General features: G+C 40.8%; 1 protein-coding gene across 1 annotated transcript in view; it reads left to right on the forward strand.

The window, feature by feature from the left end:
- LOC117495809 (ankyrin repeat domain-containing protein 13C-like) overlaps window positions 1-24,838 on the forward strand; it is a 30,424-nt gene extending 5,586 nt beyond the window's left edge. Inside the window, exons 3-13 of the mRNA XM_034147344.1 lie at window positions 3,733-3,837; window positions 10,665-10,750; window positions 11,792-11,837; window positions 12,728-12,794; window positions 13,975-14,119; window positions 14,687-14,818; window positions 15,658-15,819; window positions 22,360-22,439; window positions 22,809-22,907; window positions 23,305-23,405; window positions 23,529-24,838. Coding sequence (XP_034003235.1) covers window positions 3,733-3,837; window positions 10,665-10,750; window positions 11,792-11,837; window positions 12,728-12,794; window positions 13,975-14,119; window positions 14,687-14,818; window positions 15,658-15,819; window positions 22,360-22,439; window positions 22,809-22,907; window positions 23,305-23,405; window positions 23,529-23,659 — 1,154 coding nt within the window. The 3' untranslated portion in view covers window positions 23,660-24,838. The remainder of the gene's footprint in view (window positions 1-3,732; window positions 3,838-10,664; window positions 10,751-11,791; window positions 11,838-12,727; window positions 12,795-13,974; window positions 14,120-14,686; window positions 14,819-15,657; window positions 15,820-22,359; window positions 22,440-22,808; window positions 22,908-23,304; window positions 23,406-23,528) is intronic.
- Window positions 24,839-24,992: the final 154 nt, after the last annotated feature.

The raw sequence follows: 24,992 nt of genomic DNA on the forward strand, positions 1-24,992 counted from the left end.
CAACATGTAGTAGTTCATGTAATTCTCCATGTCCACTTGTTGCTGATGGTTGTGGTAGAGGAGCTGTAGATTTTGGACTAACATCTGTAGCATGGTCAGTAGCTACTGACAGTAGCTACTGACCATGCTACAGCAGTGAGCAGCAGAGGTGGGGAGAGGCGGGGCTATGGCTTCATCTATCGGGAAATGATCGTATAGAGGCGATTACACGGAGCCGTTTGACCCCCCAGAGCGTTCCGTTTGCAGATCTATCCACCTTGGGACCCGTTATCGTTTGCGGGGTCCGTTTCTATCGTTTTGTTACGGCCTCGTGTAAATGAAAGGGCTATACGCAAGAGAAACTATGCGGATACAACCCGTTTCGTTCCCGTGTAAATGGGGTCTAATGCATAAACACATAGGTCTGCTTTTCTGTTTGCTAATGTAAAGCTCTTTGTGAGGCACTTTGCAGTTACATCAACCCTTTCCAGTGCTAACTCGGCTTCTTTTTTACTAAAGCATGCCATATAGTTGATATTAGTCAATCTTTCTAAAGTGCTGAGACCTGGAAAGAGTTCAACATGCAGATTTTGTGAAGCAGAATTAGACAGAAGTTGATAAGACAACAGATTCCGACTCGTCATAAGCCAAGTCTTTGAGCCTGAGCTGCTCTCCTGGTACAAACACAATAACTTCCCATTGGCCTGTCTGTGTTCGTTTAGATTTTCTTTGCCATGCTCGCACATGGAAGCAAGCTGCACATTAGAGCAATGGTGTTGCTGATAATTGCTTCATTAAAGAATATAGACTAAGTGCTTTGGGTCCTGTCACAACACAACTTTTTATTTTCGTGTAAATGCACTCGTGGGATTGCCACACTCCTCTTTTCTTACGTTGTGTGGAGAATGTGTTTAATTAGGAGAGTTTCAAAATGTATTCTGCCCTGTCATAAAGAATGCATGAGACCCTGGCCTCTTTTCATTAATTAAACATTGTGAGTATGTAGCTCAGAGTGTGATCTGGTATTTTTGAATGTTATGTGTTGCGCTCTCTTTTCAAAAGGTAGACGGTTTTTAGTTGTAGTCTTGGCCACCCAATTGGCACTGTACACCACTTACGTCGGCTTTACAAGTCTGAACATGAAGGAAGTTACCAGTTTGAATTTGTTTGCATGACTAATATGGGTGATTCAAAGGATTGAAATTAAAGAAGGGCTGTATTGAGAGTTTCTGCATCAAGTTCCTGCCCTATCGAGAGCGAGTCCATATCCAGTCAGCAGCAGACTGTTAGTATTTAGCCTCTGCTTTGCATTTCACTGGTTTGCTGCTCACAGGCCTGTGACTGTGACAGCTCCTGCCCAGCGCTGAGACAGAGCCACACAGACGCCAACACTATAATGAATGATGTCACGACAAAAATGACGGCAGAGCCGGAACAACAGGCTTTCGTTTTTGGCTTGCTGCAGTTTGTTGACAGGCTGCCCAGAGAGAGAAGGGATTTTGCACTTACTGCTGATCTCGCTATGGAGAGAGGGATGAGGCTCTTTGGCTGTTTTCCCATTGTTGGAATTCAGGCACAGCTCTGAGGGTGACTCTGCACAGTGCCAGGGGAAGTTTGACATTTGATTCCTGAGAATAATTCCTCATTTTACAGCAGTATGGATTCTAAAGAGGGATGTTCAGTCTTGTATAATTGTAGTTCCCATATGGCTCTCTGGTTAATGGGTCAGCTGACATCTCAATCCTACACACAATCTGCCCTTCTATTAAAGCAGGATGATTTATGCTACAGAAAATGTGTATCACAAAGATGTGAACATGCAGTTAGACAACATTTTCAACTCATATATACTGCAAAGTGATACAAGTGTGATCAGATCAAATGGAAGCATGTGATCAGGAACAGGAAACACACAAAGAAAGATTTAAGCCATAAAAGCAGAGTTGATTTCGTTTTCTCGGCTGGTTTGTCTTAAGATTCGAGCTGGACTCAATATTAGAGCACAGTATTGAGACGGAGTTCAAATGAGTTGCTTGGGCTCTGATTATGAATTAAATGTGTCACCATAGCAACATTATAGGTGACGAAGAGATGCAACTAATAGGAAATGAGGAGTGTTTGGGCAGTTTCAAATTAGACTTATTCTCACCGTACCATTTTTGTTTTGAAATATACTTGCCCTGTGCAACAATCAAGACCACCAATATTTAAGTACCGAGTACCAAAGTCCAAATGTAATTATTTAAAATGACCTTTAGCCTACCCTGTTTTTCACTGATAAAGCTACAGAAACAACAAATCCATGCCGGAGCGCGGTTTAATTGAGTTCCATTATGATTCAGTAGAAATCGGTATAGGCAAGGGTGAAGGTAAATTACAATATTATCGTGATGTGTTCAAATGTAATCATATTTACGGGTGACTGTGGCTGCGAGAGAGTGCGGTCGTCGTCTTTCAACCAGAAGGTTGTGGGTTCGATCCCGGTCCTTGCAGTTAACATGTCGATGTATCATTGAGCAAGATACTTAACATTGAGTTGCTCCCAATAGCATGGCCAACAGTGTGTGAATGTGTGTGAATGTTATCTTCCATAGAGCAAGTGGCACTGCCCTGCATGAATGAGGTGTGAACGGGTGAATGACTCGTAGTATGTAAAGCGTTTTGAGGGGTTTAAGACACCTGATGAAGCGCTATATAAGTACAGTCCATTTATCATTTATACAATTCTTTTAATTTATTTTTTCTAAGCAAATTTTTGTTTTATAAATAGTTTTTTTACTGTGATAACAAATTGGGTACCTACAATCATGTAATTCCACTGTTATGTTCTGGTATTGGGACATCCCTAAACTAAACCTTTTCTTTCTACTGTCTCTTAACGTTTTGTATTCCTGCGTTGTGGGTGAGTAGCACTAAGACCGAAAAAACAAATGAGGAAAGTCATTACAGTGTTCTTTCTTAAGTTTTGCCTAATATCAAACCTTTTTTTTTTCTGTCCTATTTGAATCTCTGTGTTTTTCTGTCTCTAGTTAAAAGGAAACCAATTTCCTGGTACCTGTGAGACACCGTTTATAATTAGGTTCAGAGTCTTGTTTTGCTTTCATTGGGGCTGGATTTTTCACTGGGGAGGAATCTCTTTATACTTTTATCACCTCTCTTTTTATTGCCTTATATGATGGCTCCATTGCTTCCTTTCAAGCTGAAAGCAGCATTCAAAAATCAAACTGCTAGTCAAATAAGGTTCACCACTAAGGCTACATCTCTTGGCTGAACCCCCTTTTAAAGCTTAGTCGCTGTGGGTATACATTTATTCTGTTAACCTTGTTCTCGCTCTTGCATTTATAGTGATAATTGTAATCATTAAAACTTTTTTACTTTAAAGTGCTTCATTTTCATTTTTAATACACAAGTCAAAGCTCTGTTTATACAAAAGAAAAATACCTTCGAGAGGTCTCAGTTCACCTGCTGGGTAACTTCGTTCTAGGATGGTTTAAATGCAGAGGACAAACTCCACTTTGTTTGCTGTGTTGTTTACATGCAAATATGGGTGACAAATTAACATAGTTTTATTTCCAATCCTTTAATTCCATGTAAAGATATTTCTCTTTTCTCCCTTGTGTTTTTTTTTCTGCTGGTCTTTTTCATATTGTATGTTTGTGTCTGTCCTGTGACACCTTTTAGTAAAAGCAATCAATCAAATAAGTTGTGATTTGAGTAAATACTTACGTATCTGAACCTCTGTCCTTTTTACAGAGTGTGCCCACCTGCTGCTGGCCCACAATGCACCAGTGAAGGTGAAGAACGCTCAGGGGTGGAGTCCCCTTGCCGAGGCCATCAGCTACGGAGATCGACAAATGAGTAAGTATCTGTGACTGTGAAACCCCCCACACTGCTGCTACCGGAGATGGACATATTTACTGAAAACTCTGTGGCTTCAGTTGGGTTTCAGTTTGAGTTTGTAGGTGTGAAAACAGTGATGGGTGGGAGGAAAAGATCCGATCAACATTTGCCTCTTTCTTCTTCCACACCGCTGCTTCCAAGCGAGGCCACGACACAGGCCGGCCTCTTTTGTCCCTCAGCGAGAGGGGGGGGGGGGGGGGGGGACATTCCTCAAGGCCCCGTGGCTTTGTGCTCCAATGAAAAGGCGATTCATTAGATGTTTCTCTCTCCTCATAGGCTGATCATGCTCAAGCCCCTTTCACGCCCATTTTCCGAAATTGTATTAATATTTTTCAAGAACCATTTTTATTTCAAATTATTATATCTACTTTTATTTGAGACCATGGGATTGTACAAAAACGTTACTGACATGTAAGTGAAACCACATATGTTAGGTTTATAGGTATAGGGTGTTAAATGGGAACACCTTTGTACACTTGCAGTTTATTTTAACACATTGAATGAAGAACTTCTGCTTAGGAAGTCTTTGATCTGCTTTTTTCAATGCTCTGATCCACAGGGTGAACTTCCTCTGTTAGCTTTACAAAAAAAGCTATTCTGGAGGTGATTCCCAAAATATGCTTTGAATGCAAACCACCGATCACAACATTATCCCCATTTTTGTACCAGACCTTTCCGACTGTATATGTTTTTTATATCTCTATGCCTACTTATATATGATAAGTGCATTCTTTCCATTGTCTATTTAAAGCTCTTGTTATTTTGGTAATTGGAACAGGAAGGCCTGAGGTTTCTTTCTGTGTGACGGAGCTCTATAGCAGTGGTGAGAAAGAAATAATTTTACAAACTGAACTACAACAATATTGCTACCAAACTTCAGCCATGAAAGATGTTGAAGGGCCTGTGCTGTAAACAGATATTGGCATATTACAGGTACATGGTGTTAAAACATTGTGATTAAATTAAATAAATAGAATAAAGCAAAATAGAAGAATAAAACAGTTCTTCAGAAAAAAGAATCAGTAAAGTCAGTCAATAGATGTATTTCTGTTGTCGAAGCAATATTACATTGAGACATTTTCAACACGGCTACAGTAGCAGCTAATAGGTAAAATATTGTTGAATTTACTCAACAATTGAAGTGTCAGTCAATCAGAGGGAAATAGTTGGGGCCTATTAGTGCAGCCGCTTGGCGCCAACAATAAACCGCTTAAACTGTCTCCATTCACTGCACTGTCTGTTTAACTCTATTATGCCACTTACCTTACCAGATTAACAAGTGTCTATGGTCTGAAGCCTGCAGTGAACTCTGCTACACATTTTTTATATAGGGTTGAAAGGTCGTCAAGAGACTCCTTCATGACAAACTATCTATGATTCTGGGAACTACAGAAAATCTCTGACTGAAGTCATAGTGTTATGAAGATATGAAGGTAAAACCGGTTGAAGTGAAGCGGTTGTACTATAAAAGATACTCACAGCTTTTCATACCAAAAAACCAAAGCAGTGTAGTGGTTTGTGATTTTAAGAATATAAGAGTGTCTAAGGTTTTAATTTTTTTAAAGAATCATAGAACTTCTTTGTCATCTCTGCCAATAACTTTTTGGGATCGTTTTTGCTATTTGTCTTCTGTTTGAAGGATTATGGTAAGATTTGCAGATTTGCATGAAACTAAGTAGAAGGCATTATCCTAGAAAACAAAATGGGGGGAACATGCAATATATTTACACTAATGAAAATGGCCCAGGTGAAGGTATGCGCCCTCTAAGTGCCCTTCTAGTTCATAATAATAATTCTCAAGTCAAAACTTTTTTCAAGGCTTACAAACACAGGGTTTTCATTATTTGATTTGAAAAAAGTAAACATTGTACTTGTATTTTGGAAAACCCCTCATTATCTTGCTAAAAATGGACTTCCTGGATCATATTTCATCATCTCAATGATACCTGAAGCAACACGCCCTACACAGCCCTCTGCATTGTTTTTAAAAGAGGGCCGCCTTCGGTCTGAATGCCCCCCAAATGCTCTCTTTTCTTTGTCATAGTAGCTTTGGTTGTGGACACCATATGGCAAGTGTACAGGAGAGAAGCCTAACTAAGAGCGATACAAAAATCCTGTTTGTTTGTTGAAAAGAGTGTTTCACTATGACTATACCTGCCTCTCCTGGATGCAGGCCAGTGAGAGGGGTTTGTGGTCCGGATCAGAGAAAGAGATCAGTAGACAGGTACAGGAGAAACCTGCTGGCAGACAGGTACAGTAGGTCAGTCTGTTCATCAGACAAGAGTAACGGCAGCTTCTGTTGCACTGGAGCCAAAACGCTGCCACTGAGAAGGGTTGTTGTTGTTATTTTCCTCGCTCCAAAGTACAGGGCGGGGCCTCTGTTGTGACAGCTCAGCTCCAAACGGCTGAGTCTGCACACTCACATACAGTTTCACCTGGCTGCCACAATGACAGGAAAGGTGAATAGTGCAGAAACTATAAATGTGACCCATTTTCGGCGCAATAAATGTTGATTCCTTTATTGGCCTAGCCTAGCAGAGCCCTACCTTTTTATTCATTTATATATATACAGTCAATGGTGATTCAGTAAGAGCTGAGTCAGGGTCAGTCCAGAGTCTGTAAGGGAAGTGGAGTCTCTGTTGGATTTACTGTAAGGCAAATGTCCTGGGGTGAATAGTGCATCATTTTATTGTAGTTTCTGATTCAATCCATTTCTTACCTCAGCTTTTGTTACTTACAGCTTTATCATTCGAACAAGGAGGCAAAATGTGTCTCAGAAATAGTTTTTGTCATGTGTTTTGTTTGATAGGAGCTATATCTGTCCTGCTCACACAGCAGTGTTGTCGGCTGCTGGATCTTGTTGAAAGGCTGCCACAGTCATGTTTGGGTTTATTAGACAGCTTGCTTTCATTGTTCCTTGCCTTATTAAAAGAAGATTGTGGCAACAATTAATGCTTGTCTTTTTATTATTACTGCGTTTTGGGATCAAATAAACAAATATCTCTGATATGACTTTGGTTGAGCTTGGTTATTTTTTGAGGTCATGGTAAATCATCAGTATGTACTTAAAGGACAAAGACAAGGGGAAGGTATGGTTGTGATATCATTTTCTGATTTAATTTTTTTATATACTTTTATTTGTACCATGAAAATTGTTTTTCGTTGATATCTATTCAGTTATTTTACTTTTAAAGACAATTTGAAATAAGATTTGAAATAATGTAAACACACTGCTGTAGTTATGGACCTACAGTCAAATACTGTAGGGTTTAGGCACTTTTAAAACGCAATCAAATCTATGGCAAAACAATATAAAAACTAAATATTAAAGCTCCAGCTCACCCTGCTGAGACTCAGAGAGGATATTCCTTCCTCCCCACTACATTTTAAGCAGCTTATTAACTCTAATCAAAGATTAAAAGCTCTCTATCCTACATGTGGTGTGTGATATCCAGTAAATGTAGCAGTTTTAAGTATTTTTAGACGTCTTGTAAAGTTAATTAAAATATTTGAAACTAAATTAAGATGAACCCATTTGCCTGCTTTGCTCCCCCACACACAGTGACTGCCATCCTGAGTCAATATTGACTGTTCTCAGGTTGTTGGAGACCTGCCAGCAGCAGTTGTCGAGCTAGATCCCGGCCTAATTGTTAAATAGTAGCAGTTTGTGGTGATGTAAATACAAAATGGAGCTGACTGTCTCTTGTCATTAGTGTGTGGAGGTAAAATCACTGAGATCACTCATCTAATTAATGCCAGGGAAGTGCCCTCATCAGTATCTGGGTGAAGTATCTCCAGCGTGGAGAGTCAGTCTGGTTTAGTGTTAAAGCGGGCAGCATTTGTTTCTGGGCTGTGTTGGCTGGGTGGTTTGTGAGCAGATGGTGAGATTGTATCTTTTTCCTCGTCCCGCTGAGAGGCGGCGAGGATCAGGAGGAGCCCCATCCGGAGCTTGTCCACACTCATTAGGCAGCCCAGCCAAAAAGAGACACTCTCGTCCTTCACTCGTGTCTGTGTCAACTGGGGCGTGTGGAGGAAACTTCTGTGTAGCAATGCATGGGGTCACCGACTCAGGAAGGAGACACGGTGAGAGTTGGAGCTTTGATGTCAAACACTGATGGGTTTATTCAGAGTATTCGGCCGGAGGATTCACATCACAAATCAAAGAGTCAGAGGTTCCGACTTCACGGTAGAGTTGCCACGTCAATTCTGAAGAGCCTCTCTCTATGCTAGACCTTTTAACTGGTTCACAGAGAGTAATCAACATCTCTGAAGGAGTAGACTAAACAGCTGGGAACACTGAACCACCTGCGTCCGACACTCATGGCCTCAAAGATTTCACATCTTAGAGTCCACAAACACCGATAAAGAAGTGCCTCAGCGTTCTCACAACAATTACCATTCGTGCCAGACAAGTTGACCGGTCACAAACTGGTGACAACAACACATATGGCACCAAGGCCTTTCCTTAAAGGAGATGACAGACGTCAGAGTAGATCATAAAACGTCACAGAGCAAAAGGTTAGATATCTAGAAGAATTATTCCCTAACAGGGCGTGTGTGTGTGTGTGCAGTTGCGTGCCTGTGCTCTCATTTGGCCTTGTTGAACCATTGAGCCCTCCGCCCCCTCGTTGGGAGCATCAATAAGACAATATGCACGACATGTTTCTGTATGTTTTCTCTCCACATGTAGCAGTGCACACCAGTTTAATTGCTAATGGCTAATGAGTATGCCTTATTTCCACTATTTAAATGTAGAGAAGTCCAGGTGTCAGAAGCCAATTTTTATTCTCCAATTTCCATTAGTTAATAAATCATGTTGTAATTTAATTACATCTGTTACTCCAACCCCCTTATAAACAGCAAATAACATTTAAAGAATGCTTGCTAGCTGGGTGTGTAATTTTCTTTTTCTACCGTGTTTTCTTTTGCTTAAACAAGCCTTCTGCAGCCACCAGGCTTAAAAGCTGTGAGTGCTTGTTAATCTGCCCCGTCAGGGTTAAGGTCTCCTGCGAGGGTCTCTCCCCAGGTCGTTAAGGAGGTTACAGACGCAGCTCATTAGCAGGAAGCTCCACATCTCCCAGGCTGGCTCCCTTTGAACTTCCTGGAAATGTTTGATCCCTGCAGGCGGTGTGCAGGGATTGGCCTGGGGCTGCTGGGAGTTTCCCCTCTGGCCCCTGGAAGTCAGCGTAACCTTGAGCTGAAAGCCATCGTTACTGTTAACTATGTGATGTTTGCCTTGGCATGTCACATTGCTGACAGGATTTACCAAGGGAGTCAGTTGTTAGGATAATAGTGGTGACTCGCAGTACGTTCACACAGGCATAAGATTAAGGCGCCGTTTACACGAGGAGAAAACTGCTTGTATCTGCATAGTTTCGCGTGCGTATAGCCCTATTATTTACACGAGGCCGATAGAAACTGACCCCACAAACGATAACGGGTCCCAAGGTGGATAGATTTGCAAACGAAACGCTCTGGGGGGTCAACCGAGTCCGTGTAATCACCTCTATACGAATATTTCCTGAAAAAATAGCGATAGCCCCACCTTTCCCCACCTCTCCTGCTCACTGCTGTAGCAACTATCAAAAATAGCTGTGTTAATTAAACGCACAAGGGGTTCTTGAATGAAATAATATTATAAAAGGCAAACCAGAATTGTTAACGCCCAATATACTCCTTAAACAAAATAAACAGAGTCAGATTTCATGCATTGATCCATTATATTGACAAAGGAGCATCTCACCCGGTGTTTGTAGAGAATATCTCTCTTTCTGAGCCGTCCTCTCCACAGACACGTGCTTCTTGGTCGGTCGATGCAATATCCACAGATTCGGTTTCTTTCAGTTAACTTCCCCGTTGCATTTATCCATATGCTGAGGAAATGACTATATCCCGCTGAATACCAGCAATCGCCACACACACTTCCTCCTGTCAGTAGCTACTGCTAGTGCTACTGCTACTGACCATGCTACAGATATTAGTGCAAAATCTACAGCTCCTCTACCACAACCATCAGCAACAAGTGGACATGGAGAATTACATTAACTACATGTTGCTAAATACACCGCGGGGCATAAACAGAAGGGTAGCCATGGCAACATTGCGGCGGGGCTGCTCGGGCTGCTCTTCTTCGCTGCTTTTGGTGTATTTTGGCGGAAGTTACAGTCCCGGCATATGTACTACAGCGTTTCCAGCGGCCTCGTTTGAACAGACACGTTAAATGAAACGAATGCATGTGAACGGAAGACTTTTTTGAATACGCATACTGTGCATAAACGCAAACGTTCCCGTGTGAGTGGGGCCTAAGCCTTAACCTTCACAGAGACCCTCCGCCCCCCACCGCCATGTTGGAGGGGATAATAACTTTCCTGTACAGTGTTTCCTTTAGGCAGCATTAGTTTTGGCACATTACAAATGAGTCTTAAAAAATTCACAATTTTCCTCAGCCAACTTATCATGATTAAGTAGAAGCTGGCTTCCATGCCGTGTAGAGAAAGATGCTTCCTGTTTGCCAAAACAAGAGCAACTTGGTAAAGAAATTATTTTTTGAAAATGGGGAATAAATCATCTTAAAGCAAGTTAAGTGGCGGGATCAGATTCTGTAAAAGCAACATGTTATTCTGTAAAAAATCAGTTAGACGTTATTGAAACATTTTTATTTCTTCTGTACACATACTATAATTTCCCCTTTGGAAAAAGCTCTTTAACTATTGTGTTTTTACACAGCAAACATCAGTTTTGTTCTCACTCATGGTTCTCTTTTGTCTTTATTTGTTGTCTTGCAGTCACAGCGTTGCTGAGGAAGCTGAAGCAGCAATCCAGGGAGACAGTGGAGGACAAGAGGCCCAAGCTGCTCAAAGCCCTGAAAGAAGTGAGTCTGGATGCTGTCTCTTTTTTTCGGCTCATCAGAGCTTACTTTTCACGCCCCTATCATCTTTTTGTAGATAGAGTCTAGTCAGAGTGGTGTTAAAAGTTAAATGAAAGCTCAGGGATTTTGTGGCTGCTTGGTGTGCCGTCACATGAACACTTACACACACTGTAAACATTTTACTACCAACCGACAGACTATTTTCATGTGTCTCTGTGTCTCACTTACATACGCATACTGTAAACATTTAGTCATGTACAGACACAGTTATGTGCTTTTCAGAGCAACCAAGCTACTAGCCTCTGTGTTTTGCTGTTTCTGCCTAACATGAGTTTAGTGAGGCAACTCACTAAACTCATAGGCATAATTATCTGGCTATTTCAGATTCATGACAGCTTTAAAGCAATGCCACCCCCACAAAAGCTTCAGGGAGAAAGAGAGCAAATGTGCAAGAGCAAAAGAGTTCAACTTTTTTAAACCCTGTGTGTTTGAGCTGCATTTAAAGAGAAATTCTAGGTTTTGATGTCTGTACGAGATACTTGACATTCAGCTGTGTGTGACGTATGGGATGAGATCCGTCCTGGATGATAAGGCAGAGATTATATTTGTCTGCGTCATTGTCAGAAATGATGCAGCTCTGGGAAATGATGATCTGCTTTCTGCTTGACATCATCCCTGAATGCCAGACTGAGACCACCAGTGATGATGATGATGATGATGATGATGATGAGATCAGTTAGTCACATTTCAGTATACCTCCCAGGATAATGGGGATGTATTGAGTTGTATCAGTCAGGCGTGATTTGTTTGGATGGAGATAAAAGCTCATGTTTTCTCAGGTCCATGTACATTGAGCGGCTTTCATACACAATATAGATTTGTAATTTGCAATGATTTTTTGTTTGTTATTTTGAAAATGTGTCTAGTTTTTATGTTTCAGTTTTTGTTGTATGCACACAACACTCCTTTTAATAGACCAGTTTTACCACTTTTCCACTCATGTAGTTCTACTTGTAATTGAGATGTATTTGTCTTTGTTTGCAGCTTGGAGACTTTTACTTGGAGCTTCACTGGGACTTCCAAAGTTGGGGTGAGTCAATCAAAACCTGCTGTCTAACAGTAGTGGCAGAAAACATCATCCACTCTGGAAGAGAACAATGTGTTACAGACAGAGAAATGTAATGGAGGCTGCCAAGTCTGTCTGGTTAGTGTTTATCTGTGCGGTAAGAGACTCATAGTGACCAGAGGCTACAGGCTGAAAATGCCTCCTCCTGCTGGACACGAGTGGACACACCGTCCTCTGATGTCCACCTCTTTCCTTTTATTATTATATCCTCAAACCAGAAGCAGAATGTGTTCTCTAGCTGCACTGAATTTACGCACAATTTCACCTGATAAACTGTAACTGGATACAGATTAAATGTACCATGTGGGCTTAGTCAGCACTGTGAGCAAGGACAGAATTCTGTGAGCTCACTGTGTCCTTATTGAATGTTAATTATTGACTAGCAGCGCAGTATTATGTAATACACATGGCTGTAACTAAATGTAAACCTGCTGCATAACATAGTTTGTAAATGTCAAATGTGTAGGCAATACATTATTTGTAGATTAAAGAGCTTAAGTGTTCATAGTCGCACATGATAAAGTGTCAGTGTTTGGTTTTTGGTTTTTTAAACACCTCTTGAGTTTTGAGCTATGATATAACTTTTTTACATTTACATTACATTGCATTTAGCTGACGCTTTTATCCAAAGCGACTTACAATAGTGATAGTAATAGTCAAGGGAATTTTCTTGCTCTCAGTTACTCTCGTGAGTCTGACATATTTAGCCACAGACATTCACGTTGTACTGCCTTCTAGTTACAGAGCTATATGATACCGAGGCTTTGAGGAGCGCGGTGGTCTGCATTATTGAGCATGCTTTCTAAATTTAGGCGTAGTTTCACATGTCCTTACTGTATCTCTTCATGTTGCAGTGCCTTTGCTCTCCAGAATCCTGCCTTCAGATGCCTGTAAGATCTACAAGCAGGGCCTCAACATCAGGCAAGTGCTGTCAACTAATGTATATAAGTAAAGTGTTTGATGTTTTAAACCACGTTAGGGCATCTTACAGCTGCTTCATGACAGCAATATGTTTTGTGATCTGATCAAATACACAAGAACATTCTAATTCAAAGGCATTTTTCAAGTCTCCTTGTCATCTTGTGCTGCACACACCAACCTCTCCTCTCTACCTCCCCGTTTTCTTTTGAACTAGTTTGGCTAACTAGAGTGTGAAATCATTGCCCGCAGTATGAGGAAGCTGAAAGGCGGCACAGATCCTTTACTTCTGTGTTTCAATTTTCAATCAGAGCCTCCTAGGGAGAGAGATACAGCAGCGTTTCACTATTGTTCCGCAAAAATTCCTCACCCTAAGACGCAAGATGACACATGGTCACAACAATGAATATACAGCAGGTTTCTCTTTCCTGTTTTTCATGGCCTTTTGGCAGTTTTGAACTACCAGAGGTTTGTCTCTGACACAGATGCACAGCAGCTTATGTGTGAGACAAACCAGGGCAGCCCTTTATCCAGCACATACAAAAGGGCTTCTATATTTGGGTATCATAACATACCAACTAAATCTATTTGAAGAATCAACTTGGCACATTAAAGAGTGTGTTTGTGTTTGTGTCTCTGCATGTTGTGTGAGATATCCTTGATGTAGAGCCTGTCATTATTCTGTAGAACTGCTCCTGGCGGTCTCATTTGGTATTCAAAATGCCCTCTCGTTATCCTGGAGGAACAGAGAGTAAAAAAGAGGGAGAGAGTGAAAGAAAAAACTGTCACAGCAAGTTCATTTACATTCTGGGGCTTCAGAGTGTCAGGCCTGTCATACCTACACCGCTCCTACCACTGTGTGTTTAATGGAGATCAGCTATTCTCTTTGCTGTCCTGCCTCATCCCCGGACTACCCGCTTTGACAAATTGCAAAAAGAGAGTCTTGAAATGTGTTGTTGGTCGCCCATGGCAATGATTACCATACACATTGTCTCTTAACTCTGAGAGCAAAGGTGTGAAATACATCAGTATTGACTCTGGTGTTTAGTGTCGGCCAAAGTGCAGCTCTTTTCTGTCACCCTGTTACCTCTCCCTGGTTTGGCTGTCTTCTCCTCTAATGTATTTAAAGTTCCCACACTAAACTAAACACACTCTCTGTTTGTGCATATGTGTGTGTGTGTAGATTGGACACTACCCTGATAGACTTCACAGACATGAAGTGTCAGCGTGGGGACCTCAGTTTCATCTTCAACGGAAACGCCATCCCCTCCGAGTCCTTTGTTGTGCTGGACAACGAGCAGAAGGTTTTTCAGCGGATACACCACGAGGTGTGTGAGACATGCTGATACAAGACTGCAAATGACACTCATGATTATTTGTAATATTGATTTTATCTTACAAATTGTCTTTTGATGCATGGTTTTGTTTACATAATGTCAGAGAATAGTGAAAATATTTTCTCAAAGCCATATTCAAATATCTTGTTTGGTCCAACCTACATTCTAAGACAAATGACCACATATGATAAACTATTTTTTATATATTCCTAAATTCCTTATCAAAATAGTTGTAAACATTTTCTATAAATCAATGAATGATTTAATTGTTTAAGCTCTACTGCATTTCAAAACATTTGGTCGTGGGGCTAATAATGTATCGTTGTTCTGAAAGTGATACTATGATAAAGGTAGTATAAATAAAGCCTAATCTCATGACACGCAGGACTCTTTACAGTAAATGACATAGCCTTGTTGCTACATATTTGGATATTTCATAATTTAATCTGACCATTAGTTGTTAAGATATCTTGCTCTTACATCAGTCAGAGTGTGGATGCCTCTGGTTTCCTGACCTTCTGCTGTATTTTCTTTCCTGACCCTCTGCTGTATTTTCAGGAGTCTGAGATGGAGACGGAGGAGGAAGTGGACATCCTGATGAGCAGCGATGTTTACTCGGCCACTCTCTCCACCAAGTCCATCACCTTCTCCAGGGCGCAGACCGGCTGGCTCTTCAGAGAGGACAAGACGGTCTGTGGGACTCGTTGAAGTTGTATTGTGATGTTCTTATCGTATTATTACTCCCACATCCTCACCCCTCTAAAGTCAGCTGTGGGTCTCAGGGCTCCACCTGGATGTGGAATTTCTGGAATTGTTATAGGTTTGACCCAGACAGAGAGTTCAAAAGAATTTGATCAATTGTCTGGTTACAGCAGGAAATTGAGGGTACACAGATATACATCAATGGGTATATTACAGAGGATCTGTAGCACAACATCACATGTAATATATAATGCTTTTCAGCTGGTTTATTAGAAAGAGCAATGACTGTTGACCTCTTTACGACAGCATGTCTGACCTTTAAAACCATGGAAAAACTAAAAGCCAGAAGGGCTGCCTTAAATGAATGGATCCCTGTACTCTCACATTTTTACATTAACTTTACTGTAGAATCACAATGCCATTGAATGTATTCCACTTAAATTAGCAACAGTTTGACATGGACTGAATTAGACCTATATTCTTGGTCCTTTCACCATTCCTCTCCTTCTTTTTGAGCATATAAACTTGTCCTGATTATGTGTTTTAGCTTGACCTTTCTCTTTCTGTAAACTCTTTCCCTTTTCCTGATCATATTTCCTTCACTACATCTCCTATACCAGGCAGGAAAGACAGTAAATAAATCAGCTATAACCCCAGGAAGTAACCACAGGTGAAGGACTCATGGTTGACACACAGGGCAGGGAGGTGGAGGATGAGTTATGTGGCTAATACTTTGTGTTATACTCCCTTTGTCCTTTAAACATGTATTTAAAAGAGAAATTGGTGACTCAGCAAGGTACTTATCAAACTGTTTCCTCCTCCTCCAGGAGCGAGTGGGAAACTTTCTGGCAGATTTCTACTCTGTGAACGGCCTGGTGCTCGAGTCCAGGAAGAGACGGGAGCATCTGAGCGAGGAGGACATCTTGAGGAACAAAGCCATCATGGAGAGCCTGAGCAAAGGAGGGAATATCGTAGAGCAGAACTATGAGGTGAGTCAGCTTTCAAATATGGTTATAAAGTTTTAATTTCCACAGTATATTGAGGAAAAAAGGGGGCTACCACAGAGTGATTCTCGCAAACGCAAACAAAGTCAAGGTTTTACAGCTGCAACCATTTTTCCAGAACTACATTTAGTCTTTTATGAAGTCATTTACTGTGTCTTAAGTGGGGTTTTTGTCCTTTCCATCGCCTCTTCTCAAACTGATTCCCATCAATGGGGTTCAATTTCAACGTATTGGCCCAGGTGAGTAAAAACAAACAAAGTTGGTGGATACTGAGAAGTCATGCTGTCCTTGGTAAGAAACAGAAGAAGTTATGTCTACTAGTGTGCAGCTTGAAATTGAGAGCAATGGAGCAAGGAACTTTTCAGTAAATGTTCTCACGGATAAACATCCTGTTTACTCAAACCTGCAGCGTAACCACCAGTCCAGTCCTGAAACTGTCCTGTCCCGCTGGAACATTGGGGTAGGACTGAAGTCTCCGACCAAATAAACCTCACAGATCTCACTACTGTATCTGCACTGCACTGTAGGAACATCACAGACCCTGTTGGGTTCAGAATTCCATAAAAGACAGACAACTTCTAAGTTTAACTATTTATTGTAAAGAGAGCAAAAGATATATATGACTTGGCCAAGGACTCATCACGTCTTTGGGAATCACAGGCAGCAAAGCTGTAATCTGTAACCACCAAATCCGTCAAGAGCCTCGAACCTCGTGCAACAATACATTTTATTACACAGGGCGTTGCCTGTACATTTATGATTGGTCAAGACTAGCTGAAGAGATACCATGGTTTAGACTTGGTTCTCTTTGGTTGGTGCGCAGACTCAGATAGAGTCTCTTGGCAACTCCCCATCAAAACTTGGGGGGGGGTGATTGGGTCCATTTATTCCAAAGTCACAGCCACACAAATGAGCACAATAAGCTTATAATGTAATAATAAGAATCAGTCTTTCTAATGTTATATAAAAATAGACTCCACACCCCCTGCGGAACCCCGTCAATCCACTGCATGCTTTATTGAGACATTCCTGCGTTACTCCCCACTGTCGTTCTTTGATGTGAGATTGGTTTCAGAAATGAAAGCAGGATGACACGTTTATACAGGTCCACCCCATCCACTCTGCATGGATTTAAGTCCCTTCAATGCCACCTAGTGGAGAAAGCTACACAGCTGCACCTTCACACTCACACTCTGACAGTCCCACCCATCATCCGTCACTGCAGTATGTTCTAGAGTTTGCCCAGCCAGCCTTTGTCTAAACACCGACCATAAAGCCAGTCGCACATGAGGAAAGCCTCTCACCTCTCAATAGATTTTTAACTGCTCTGTGTGTTTTGTGTCCACTCCCCCTTGTTCTGTGCTGGTCTTTGTCTCATCTCTATTGTCTGTCAAACTATCACCACTTATTCAAATCACCCATGTGTATTGTACAAAGCTGTGGGTCTTAGTATCGATGTGGGAATGTTTTCTATTTCCACCGCAGCAGTGAAATTATATGTGGAATGTGGGTGAGAGGAAAATAAGCAGGTGCTGTGACGTAGCTGTGTTTACCTGGGCGATGCGGAGAGTGTCAGCGCTGCCTGTGGACAGCGTGGGGGCTTTTGAACAGGGCTGACACTATTGATCACATGGCTGAAGGCTAAAACCCCTGGTGCGATGGAATGATGGAGGGCGGGGAGCGGCATACCGGCAGATCAGGGCCTCAGCCGGCTGTGTGTACTCTGTCCTCGTCACAACAACACACCACGACCCATACACACAAGGCCGCAGCCGGCAGTGAACACACCAAAACATCTCTGTGTTCAGACTGCAGCTGGGGAAGGAGAGGAACTAAGATATCGCCTCCTTTTGGATTTGCAGCAGACTTTTATCACAATCTTATGTCTCGTAGTTCACACCATTTTTGCCACATTATTCTGCCCTAATTGCTTTATTTAACCACGGCTTACAAAAGAGCTGGCGTGATTCAGGGTGAATGTTGGCAGGAACATCGAGTTCATTTGAGGAGAAAGTCCATTTTAGGAGAAACAGGATGGAGCTCTTCATAGGGTCAGCCAGAGCAATCTTAAAATAAAGTGACGCTGAAGGAGAACTCTTACACTTTATTCAAGAGGGCAGGATCATTTTCCTCAGGAAGCTTCGAATATGATTTGATATGAGGAGGAAACTCCTATATGTTTTTATATGGCTGATCTCTAGAGCAGTGGTTCCCAAACGGTGTGCCGTGAGGCAAGTCTGGGTGTGCCGTGGGATTTTGTGACAACCATACGTTATTATTGCAATATACAACTACACAAAAATAATTATTTTTTAATTTACTATATCAGTACTTTGTATGCACTCATTTCATAATACAGAGGCAAACTCTATACCTAAAAACAATTCTTTTAAAAAAAATCCTCACAGAACCCCATATTTCGCTGTTAACGCAGTTGCAGGTGGGAATTATAAGACCGTGACACATCGAAGGCTGAAGGACAACATTAAAACAGAGAAACACGCAAGAGGGAAAATGGAGCGCTTTCTTGTGCGGAGCAAACCACCAACCACCAGTGCAGACTGCCGACAACCCACCACCGAAAGAAAAGAGGAAAAAAACTGTCAGCAGACAGTATCATGAAAGTTACCTGTCTTATGGCTTCAGTGGCGAGCGGCAGATTTTCCCTACAAATAGACGAACCTACTGACATAAATGGGGCTGCCCAACTTCTGGCAAACGTCAGATATGTTGATGCTGACTAGGGATGCCAGAAACTGACCATGATCAAATTCGAAAATCGGACAGCCCTGGCGAATATTACTCGATTATTCGGATTATTCGCCGCACCCCCCCCCCGCGGGAGAGAAAAAAAAGTCTTTTCGCAGAGCTTGCATTTTACTTCATTTGCACTTGTCACTTCTCTTCTTTGAACGTGCCGCTTTGTTCATCTTTAGTTGTGTTGTTCTCACTGTTCTGTATATCGCCATCCCAATTGCACGTGTGACGGAGAGAGGGGCGGGGGGGTCGGTGTGTTGCAGGCAGCAGCAGTCTGCACTCTTCCTCCAAGTTTACAGTAAAACAAACTGGTGGTGTGACCAATGGCCATTTACAATTATTAATACTATTACTATTAGCATTAGTCTATATTTTGGTTGAAACTAAGCCAGAAAAAAGAAAAGAAAAACATAAATAATAATAAAAATATATATAAATAAAATCGAATTTTAAAAATAATTTTCGATTATGGAGACTGTAACGAATATTCGAAAAATCGAATAATCGCTGGCATCCCTAATGCTGACTCTATCAAAGAGACGTTTTTCTTTTGCAAAGAAATGGAAAGCCATACTACGGGAGAAGAAATATTCAGGGTAACTAATACAGGGATGCAAACTTGTCACCTTTCGGCGAAATTCGCCGTTTTGATTCCAAAATAGGTCGTTTGTGTGATTCATGTAGATCTGCAATAAAAATATTTTTGGGGTATGGGGGGGGGGTCTGGGACCCGGAGTAATCTGCGGCCGCGAGCTGTTATGTGCCATCATGACACGCATGGTGTTCTTTTTTTATATATTATAATGAAGCGCGAGCACAAGTCTTCCTGCCTGTCAGCTCTGCTCATGGATGTATAATAAGGCTCTGCTGCTCCGGGATGAGGGTCTAGCTTCAGCAGCTACATTACCTACGGTGCGTTCGTTAATATTAACTGTGCGGTCCAGACTGTGGCACAGACTGGACCGCTGGTTAGAACGGGGTGTTCGGAGCAGCAGAGCGTGATGTGCACTGAAAAGTGTTTCTGTCGCAATATTATTTAATGAATCGTTGAGCTAGCTAACTAGCATACATTGTCACTATCTGCTAACGTTAGCTTTAGCCTTCGTTTTCAAATAGTTTCTTTCATAGCCTATAAACGGAGGTGGTATAAGTATCTTGTACTTGAGTAACAGTAGAAGTACTCAGATCTTGTTCTTGAGTAAAAGTTGAAGTACTCAGGTCTTGTACTTGAGTACAAGTAGAAGTACTCAGATCTTGTTCTTGAGTAAAAGTAGAAGTACTCAGATCTTGTACTTGAGTAAAAGTAGAAGTACCAGAGTGTAGGAATACTCTGTTACAGTAAAAGTCCTGCATTCAAAATGTTACTCAAGTAAAAGTAGAAAAGTATTATCAAAATATAGTGAAAGTAGCGACAGTAAAAGTAGTGATTGTGCAGATTGGTCCATTTCAGAATAATATGTATGATATGTTTTATAATGATTGATCATGAAAGTATTCTCAAAGCTGGTAAAGGTGCAGCTAGTTTGAATGACTTTGTATACTGCAGGGTAGCTTGTGAATTTACTCCAGGTGGAACTAAAGTCTGATTTAACACTTGATTATATTTCACATCATTCATCCACATCTGTGAAGTAACTAAAGGTATTCAATACATGTAGTAGAGTAAAAGTACACCATTTACCTCTGAACTGTAGAGGAGAAGAAGAACAAAGTAGCAAAACATTGAAATACTTAAATAAAGTACAAGTATCTAAAAATTGTACCCAAGTATAGTACTTGAGTTTATGAACTTAGTTACTTTACACCACTGGCTATAAAGATAGAAAGACGGCCTTGCACAGAGGCATGAAAATACATTTTCAAAATGCTCAACAGTCCTGCCAAAATTATAAACTGACTGCTACACAATTAAAATAAATGCTTAAATATATTTCTATTAGATGTGACTCTTTGGCGTTTCTGTTATTATTAACTGCTGCTTTAGTTGTTCTGACTGCTAAAATCCTCTGTTATTCCTCATTTTAAAGCCGATATTCCGTGGGGGCTCGGATCCTTGTCACCTTTTTCATACCTGATGAGTTTGCATCCCTGTAATAACTATTTAAAAGAGAACAGTCTGACCTGGAATATGTGCGTCAGTCTTTGCACAGATGGTGCGGCAAGCATGACGGGGAGAGTGAAAGGATTTATTGCTAAGGTGAGAGCACAAAACCCACATATCGTGACAAACCACTGCATTTTGCATAGAGAGGCATTAGTTGCCAAAACCATGCCCCCGGAGTTGACTGAGGTGCTGAATCAGGCTGTGCAGATGGTGAATTACATCAAATCAAGGCCCCTGAAATCTCGCCTCTTCTCCCAGCTGTGCGCCGAGATGGGAGCCGACCACCAAAGCCTGATCCTCCACAATTTTTAATTTTGTGACCTGACTGGTTTAAATGAGTGTGTTGCTGCTTTGATGAAGCCTAATTTGATAAAGTTTCAAATTAATTTCTGAAATATTTCGTTAATAAATATTTCATGAGTAATATAGTTGTCTTTGTCACATTTTATTTGGCATTAGTAAATAATTATGCACATTTACAGATATTTTACATGATATGAGTGATAACACGTGTTTTAGGGCTATTTTGCACAATAGGTGTGCCTTGAGATTTTTACTTGTCCTTTGGTGTGCCTTGGGCACAAAAAGTTTGGGAACCACTGCTCTAGAGAGGTGTATTTGCTTTGCTGGTGGATAGAGACACAGCTGATAACAAAACTGGTCGGAAAAACCTGTTGGATTTTTGTTCAATTTATGACTGTTTGCATCCAAGTGTATTCTCTGCCTCCTTTGGCTTACACATTTGTCCATTTTAATGTAAACACTGATTCTGATCATATAAGGGGTGCTTTTCTGTAGTTGTTACAGCCATGGGTTATTATCACATTCAGGGTAACTTGGCCTCTCTCATAATGTTCAGGCGCTCCTATTTAGCTATTCGTTTGCCTTTTTGTATTTGTCGTTCCACCTCATCAACCGTCATGCTTCGGTCTTTCTCCTGCAAGCAAAATTGCAATGGAGCAAAGAAAGTAAACAACAAAAAGTCAATACCGAAATTTGTACTCATCCTCAGTTGTTCCCAGGACAACAAACATTCATTTTGTATCGACACAGCTGTCTGAGTCTTAAATGCTTCTCTTTCTGGCTGTTTTCTGCTGCTGTAGAAAGGTGTGAATGCAAAAAGGGTTAAGAGCAAAAATGCTGCTTTTCAGTAAGTTAGGGGAATTTGTACTTTAATAGATTAAAGAACACTGAAATAGGTTAATGTCTCAGGTATCGGCTGTTTAGTGGTGTCTTTAATTATAGTACTTCAGTTTCACTTCATCTGAGAGGCTGTAAAGGCCCAACAGAGGTTAGTGCGTTTAGTGAGGCAGCGGGGCCCCCTACAGGCCTGGGCTGTACATGTCATCGCTCTGTGGGAATTAATGGTGGCAGAGTGATAGAGAAACTGTAAAATTCTATATTTAATTTTATTTAAGAGATTTTTAACTAAGGTTTCAGATCTGCTGTTGAGCTGATATTGGTATATTTGATCGACCCATTTTAAAACACCCTGGTTAAATGTAATGTTTGTCTCTTTTCAGTTGAATCATTATGACATTTTATTTGTTTGTGTACCATTGTTTTCCACTGTTGTGTCTGTTGTGTGTGACCCTGCAGCAGTTTAGTCTTTAGATGCCTTTAACACAACAAAACACAAACATTGTTTTCTCTCTGCTCCTCAGCCGGCGAGGAGGCAATCTCTAACGGCCCCCTCACCCAACACCATATCCTGGGAAGAATACATCAGTGCTGACAACGGAAAGTAGGTTTTACAGAACCATTATGAGCACTAATGGTATTGTAAATCATAGACCTGTTGTATTTGTGAATGAAAGAAGTACATTTCTGAAGCCATTGTAGCTTATATTATCTTCTCGCTCACATCGAATGTTTCTTTGAATTTAATCTTCCCATGCAAACACCTACATTTTAGAGTCACAGAAAGTTTAACTGCACTTTTCAAAGCTGGTGTTCTTCTCACTGATAAGAGTCACATTCAGTTTCTGTTTGAGAGAATGAGACACGAGGCAGGGCGAGTTACTTCCATCAAAAAGATTTCTTCGTGAAAGATCTCTGAGCTCCTCAGCATGAGATGACGTTCTGACAGGTTGTCGTTTCTCTCTCCGCTCAGAGCTCCACATCTAGGAAGAGAGCTGGTCTGCAAAGAGAGCAAGAAGAACTTCAAAGCCACGATAGCCATGAGTCAAGACTTCCCTCTGGGCATCGAATCGTAAGTCTGCTCCTAACTCAGCCTCCAGACTGCTATTAAAACGCAGACGGACAAAATGCTCTCATGTTATCTTCTCAGCAGAGTGGTGATAAAAAGAGTAATGCATTTGTTTCTGAATGTTTGTGTTTCCGCAATGTGTTACAGATCTATCCTCTCAAGCTTATAATATAATGGTGTTGATGAAAGCAGTTAATACTGTTAATAAATACTCAATTGAATATTGAAATAAGTAATTGGATATTAAAAATGTAAGAAAATATAAACAAATCAAAGCAATTATAATTAGACTTGTTAGCATTTAAATACAATAGCCTGTATTTCAGATGTACGTTTATTTTCAATAGTGTTCTTTCTATAACCTGCAATTTGTTTATGTGCTTTGGTGGTTTTCCCTCAGGTTATTGAATGTTCTGGAGGTCATTGCACCCTTCAAGCACTTTAATAAACTCAGGGAGTTTGTTCAGATGAAGCTCCCCCCCGGCTTTCCTGTCAAACTGGGTGAGTGGAAGTAACATTTCAAATATGGAAGGAAATCTACCGTTGACAGCTCTTACAAAATAAAAGCATGCCTGTAAGATTTCCACAGATTCAATTAGTAATTCCTCTTGTGTCTCTCTGCAGACATCCCAGTGTTTCCCACCATCACAGCCACCGTCACGTTTCAGGAGTTTCGCTACGATGAGTTCGATCAGACCATTTTTACCATTCCCAACGAGTATAAAGAAGACCCTAGCCGCTTCCCTGACCTTTAACATCTCAAGCAGGAACAGGAAAAGAAACGTGCGACAAGGCAACATCATGCCACAAGACATACTTTTTTAAAACTAAACTGAAAATAATTCCATCGCCCATCCCATCCCTGAACACAAACTGCAACGAGTTTTACATCACGACAGCTGCTGCAGAGAGGTCGACATCGCCTCATAATAACAGTGTTTTAAAAGCTCAGTGTTACAGTACTCTCACATTCAAGTGGGTTTAATCCCAGTCACATCAATTAAAGGGCATTGAAGTTAAACTGGGTTTTCTGTAAATGGGGTATAAGTACAGTTCAGTTGATGCTATGTATTTAAGTGTGTAAGTAATGTTTATAAAGGGAATATGTTTAACTGATATGTAGTAATGCAATGATATTACTGTGTAAGATTTTGGGGAGGGATTCTGCCAAAAATGACTTTTAGGGTCCTTTTTCTTGCTTCAGTAGACCTTTATAATTTGTTACAGGTCTGAAAGATGCTCCAAAAACAGATGAAATTAAAATCATTATTGGGAATTGAGTGAAATTCCTAATAATCCGTTTTTGCAGAATTCCTTAAATTGTGTGCGAGTATGTGTAACATTGATTTTATTGGGCATGGAGTAGCATCACTGAACCTTCGGGCACTATTTAGATCCACTACATTCAGTTGAGTTCATAAACTTTTTTGTGAAACCCAACACTTAATCCTGCTTTTTAAAATATTATAGTTTCATCGTGGCAACGCTACAAATGCTGCAATTTCTGTGGTAACAAAACGTTTTTTTATTTGTTTGAGTGGCAGCAAGTGTAAGTAATGATGTCTAAGCCTTTTGTTTCATACTACACCTTTGTAAACTATGTAACAAACTTCACAATCTTGTTAAGGAAGGGGACTGGGGATTGTATAGCAAGAAGATATTAGCAAATACAAGACTGTCTACATCATTCATGCCATTTTTACACCTAACAAGAACCAGGCTTTTCCCCTGCACAATATGTAAATACATGTTTTATGAGCTTTTGTCTTTTACGTTCTCTTTTATTATTCTTTGTGCTGATGAATTTAGGGAGACTTGTGGATTTTTTTTTTTATGTAGAAAAAGTTAATCAAGAATTTGTTGATTTGTAAAATGGTGGCAGTTGTGATTTTGTACATACTTGTAATGTTTTAAAGGACCAGTGAATCACTTAACTCTTCTGTCATTATTTAACCAATCTCTGATAAACCTTATGAACCTCCTTCAGGTTTGTGACCGGACAATCTTCTCCACAGGGGACAAACCCAGAGCACAAAGCTTCCTCTGGAAAGTTGAACCCTTCACGAGTGTTTATAGCTGCTGCTGTAA

Source organism: Trematomus bernacchii, unplaced genomic scaffold, assembly GCF_902827165.1.
Source record: "Trematomus bernacchii unplaced genomic scaffold, fTreBer1.1, whole genome shotgun sequence".
Classification (NCBI taxonomy): domain Eukaryota; kingdom Metazoa; phylum Chordata; class Actinopteri; order Perciformes; family Nototheniidae; genus Trematomus; species Trematomus bernacchii.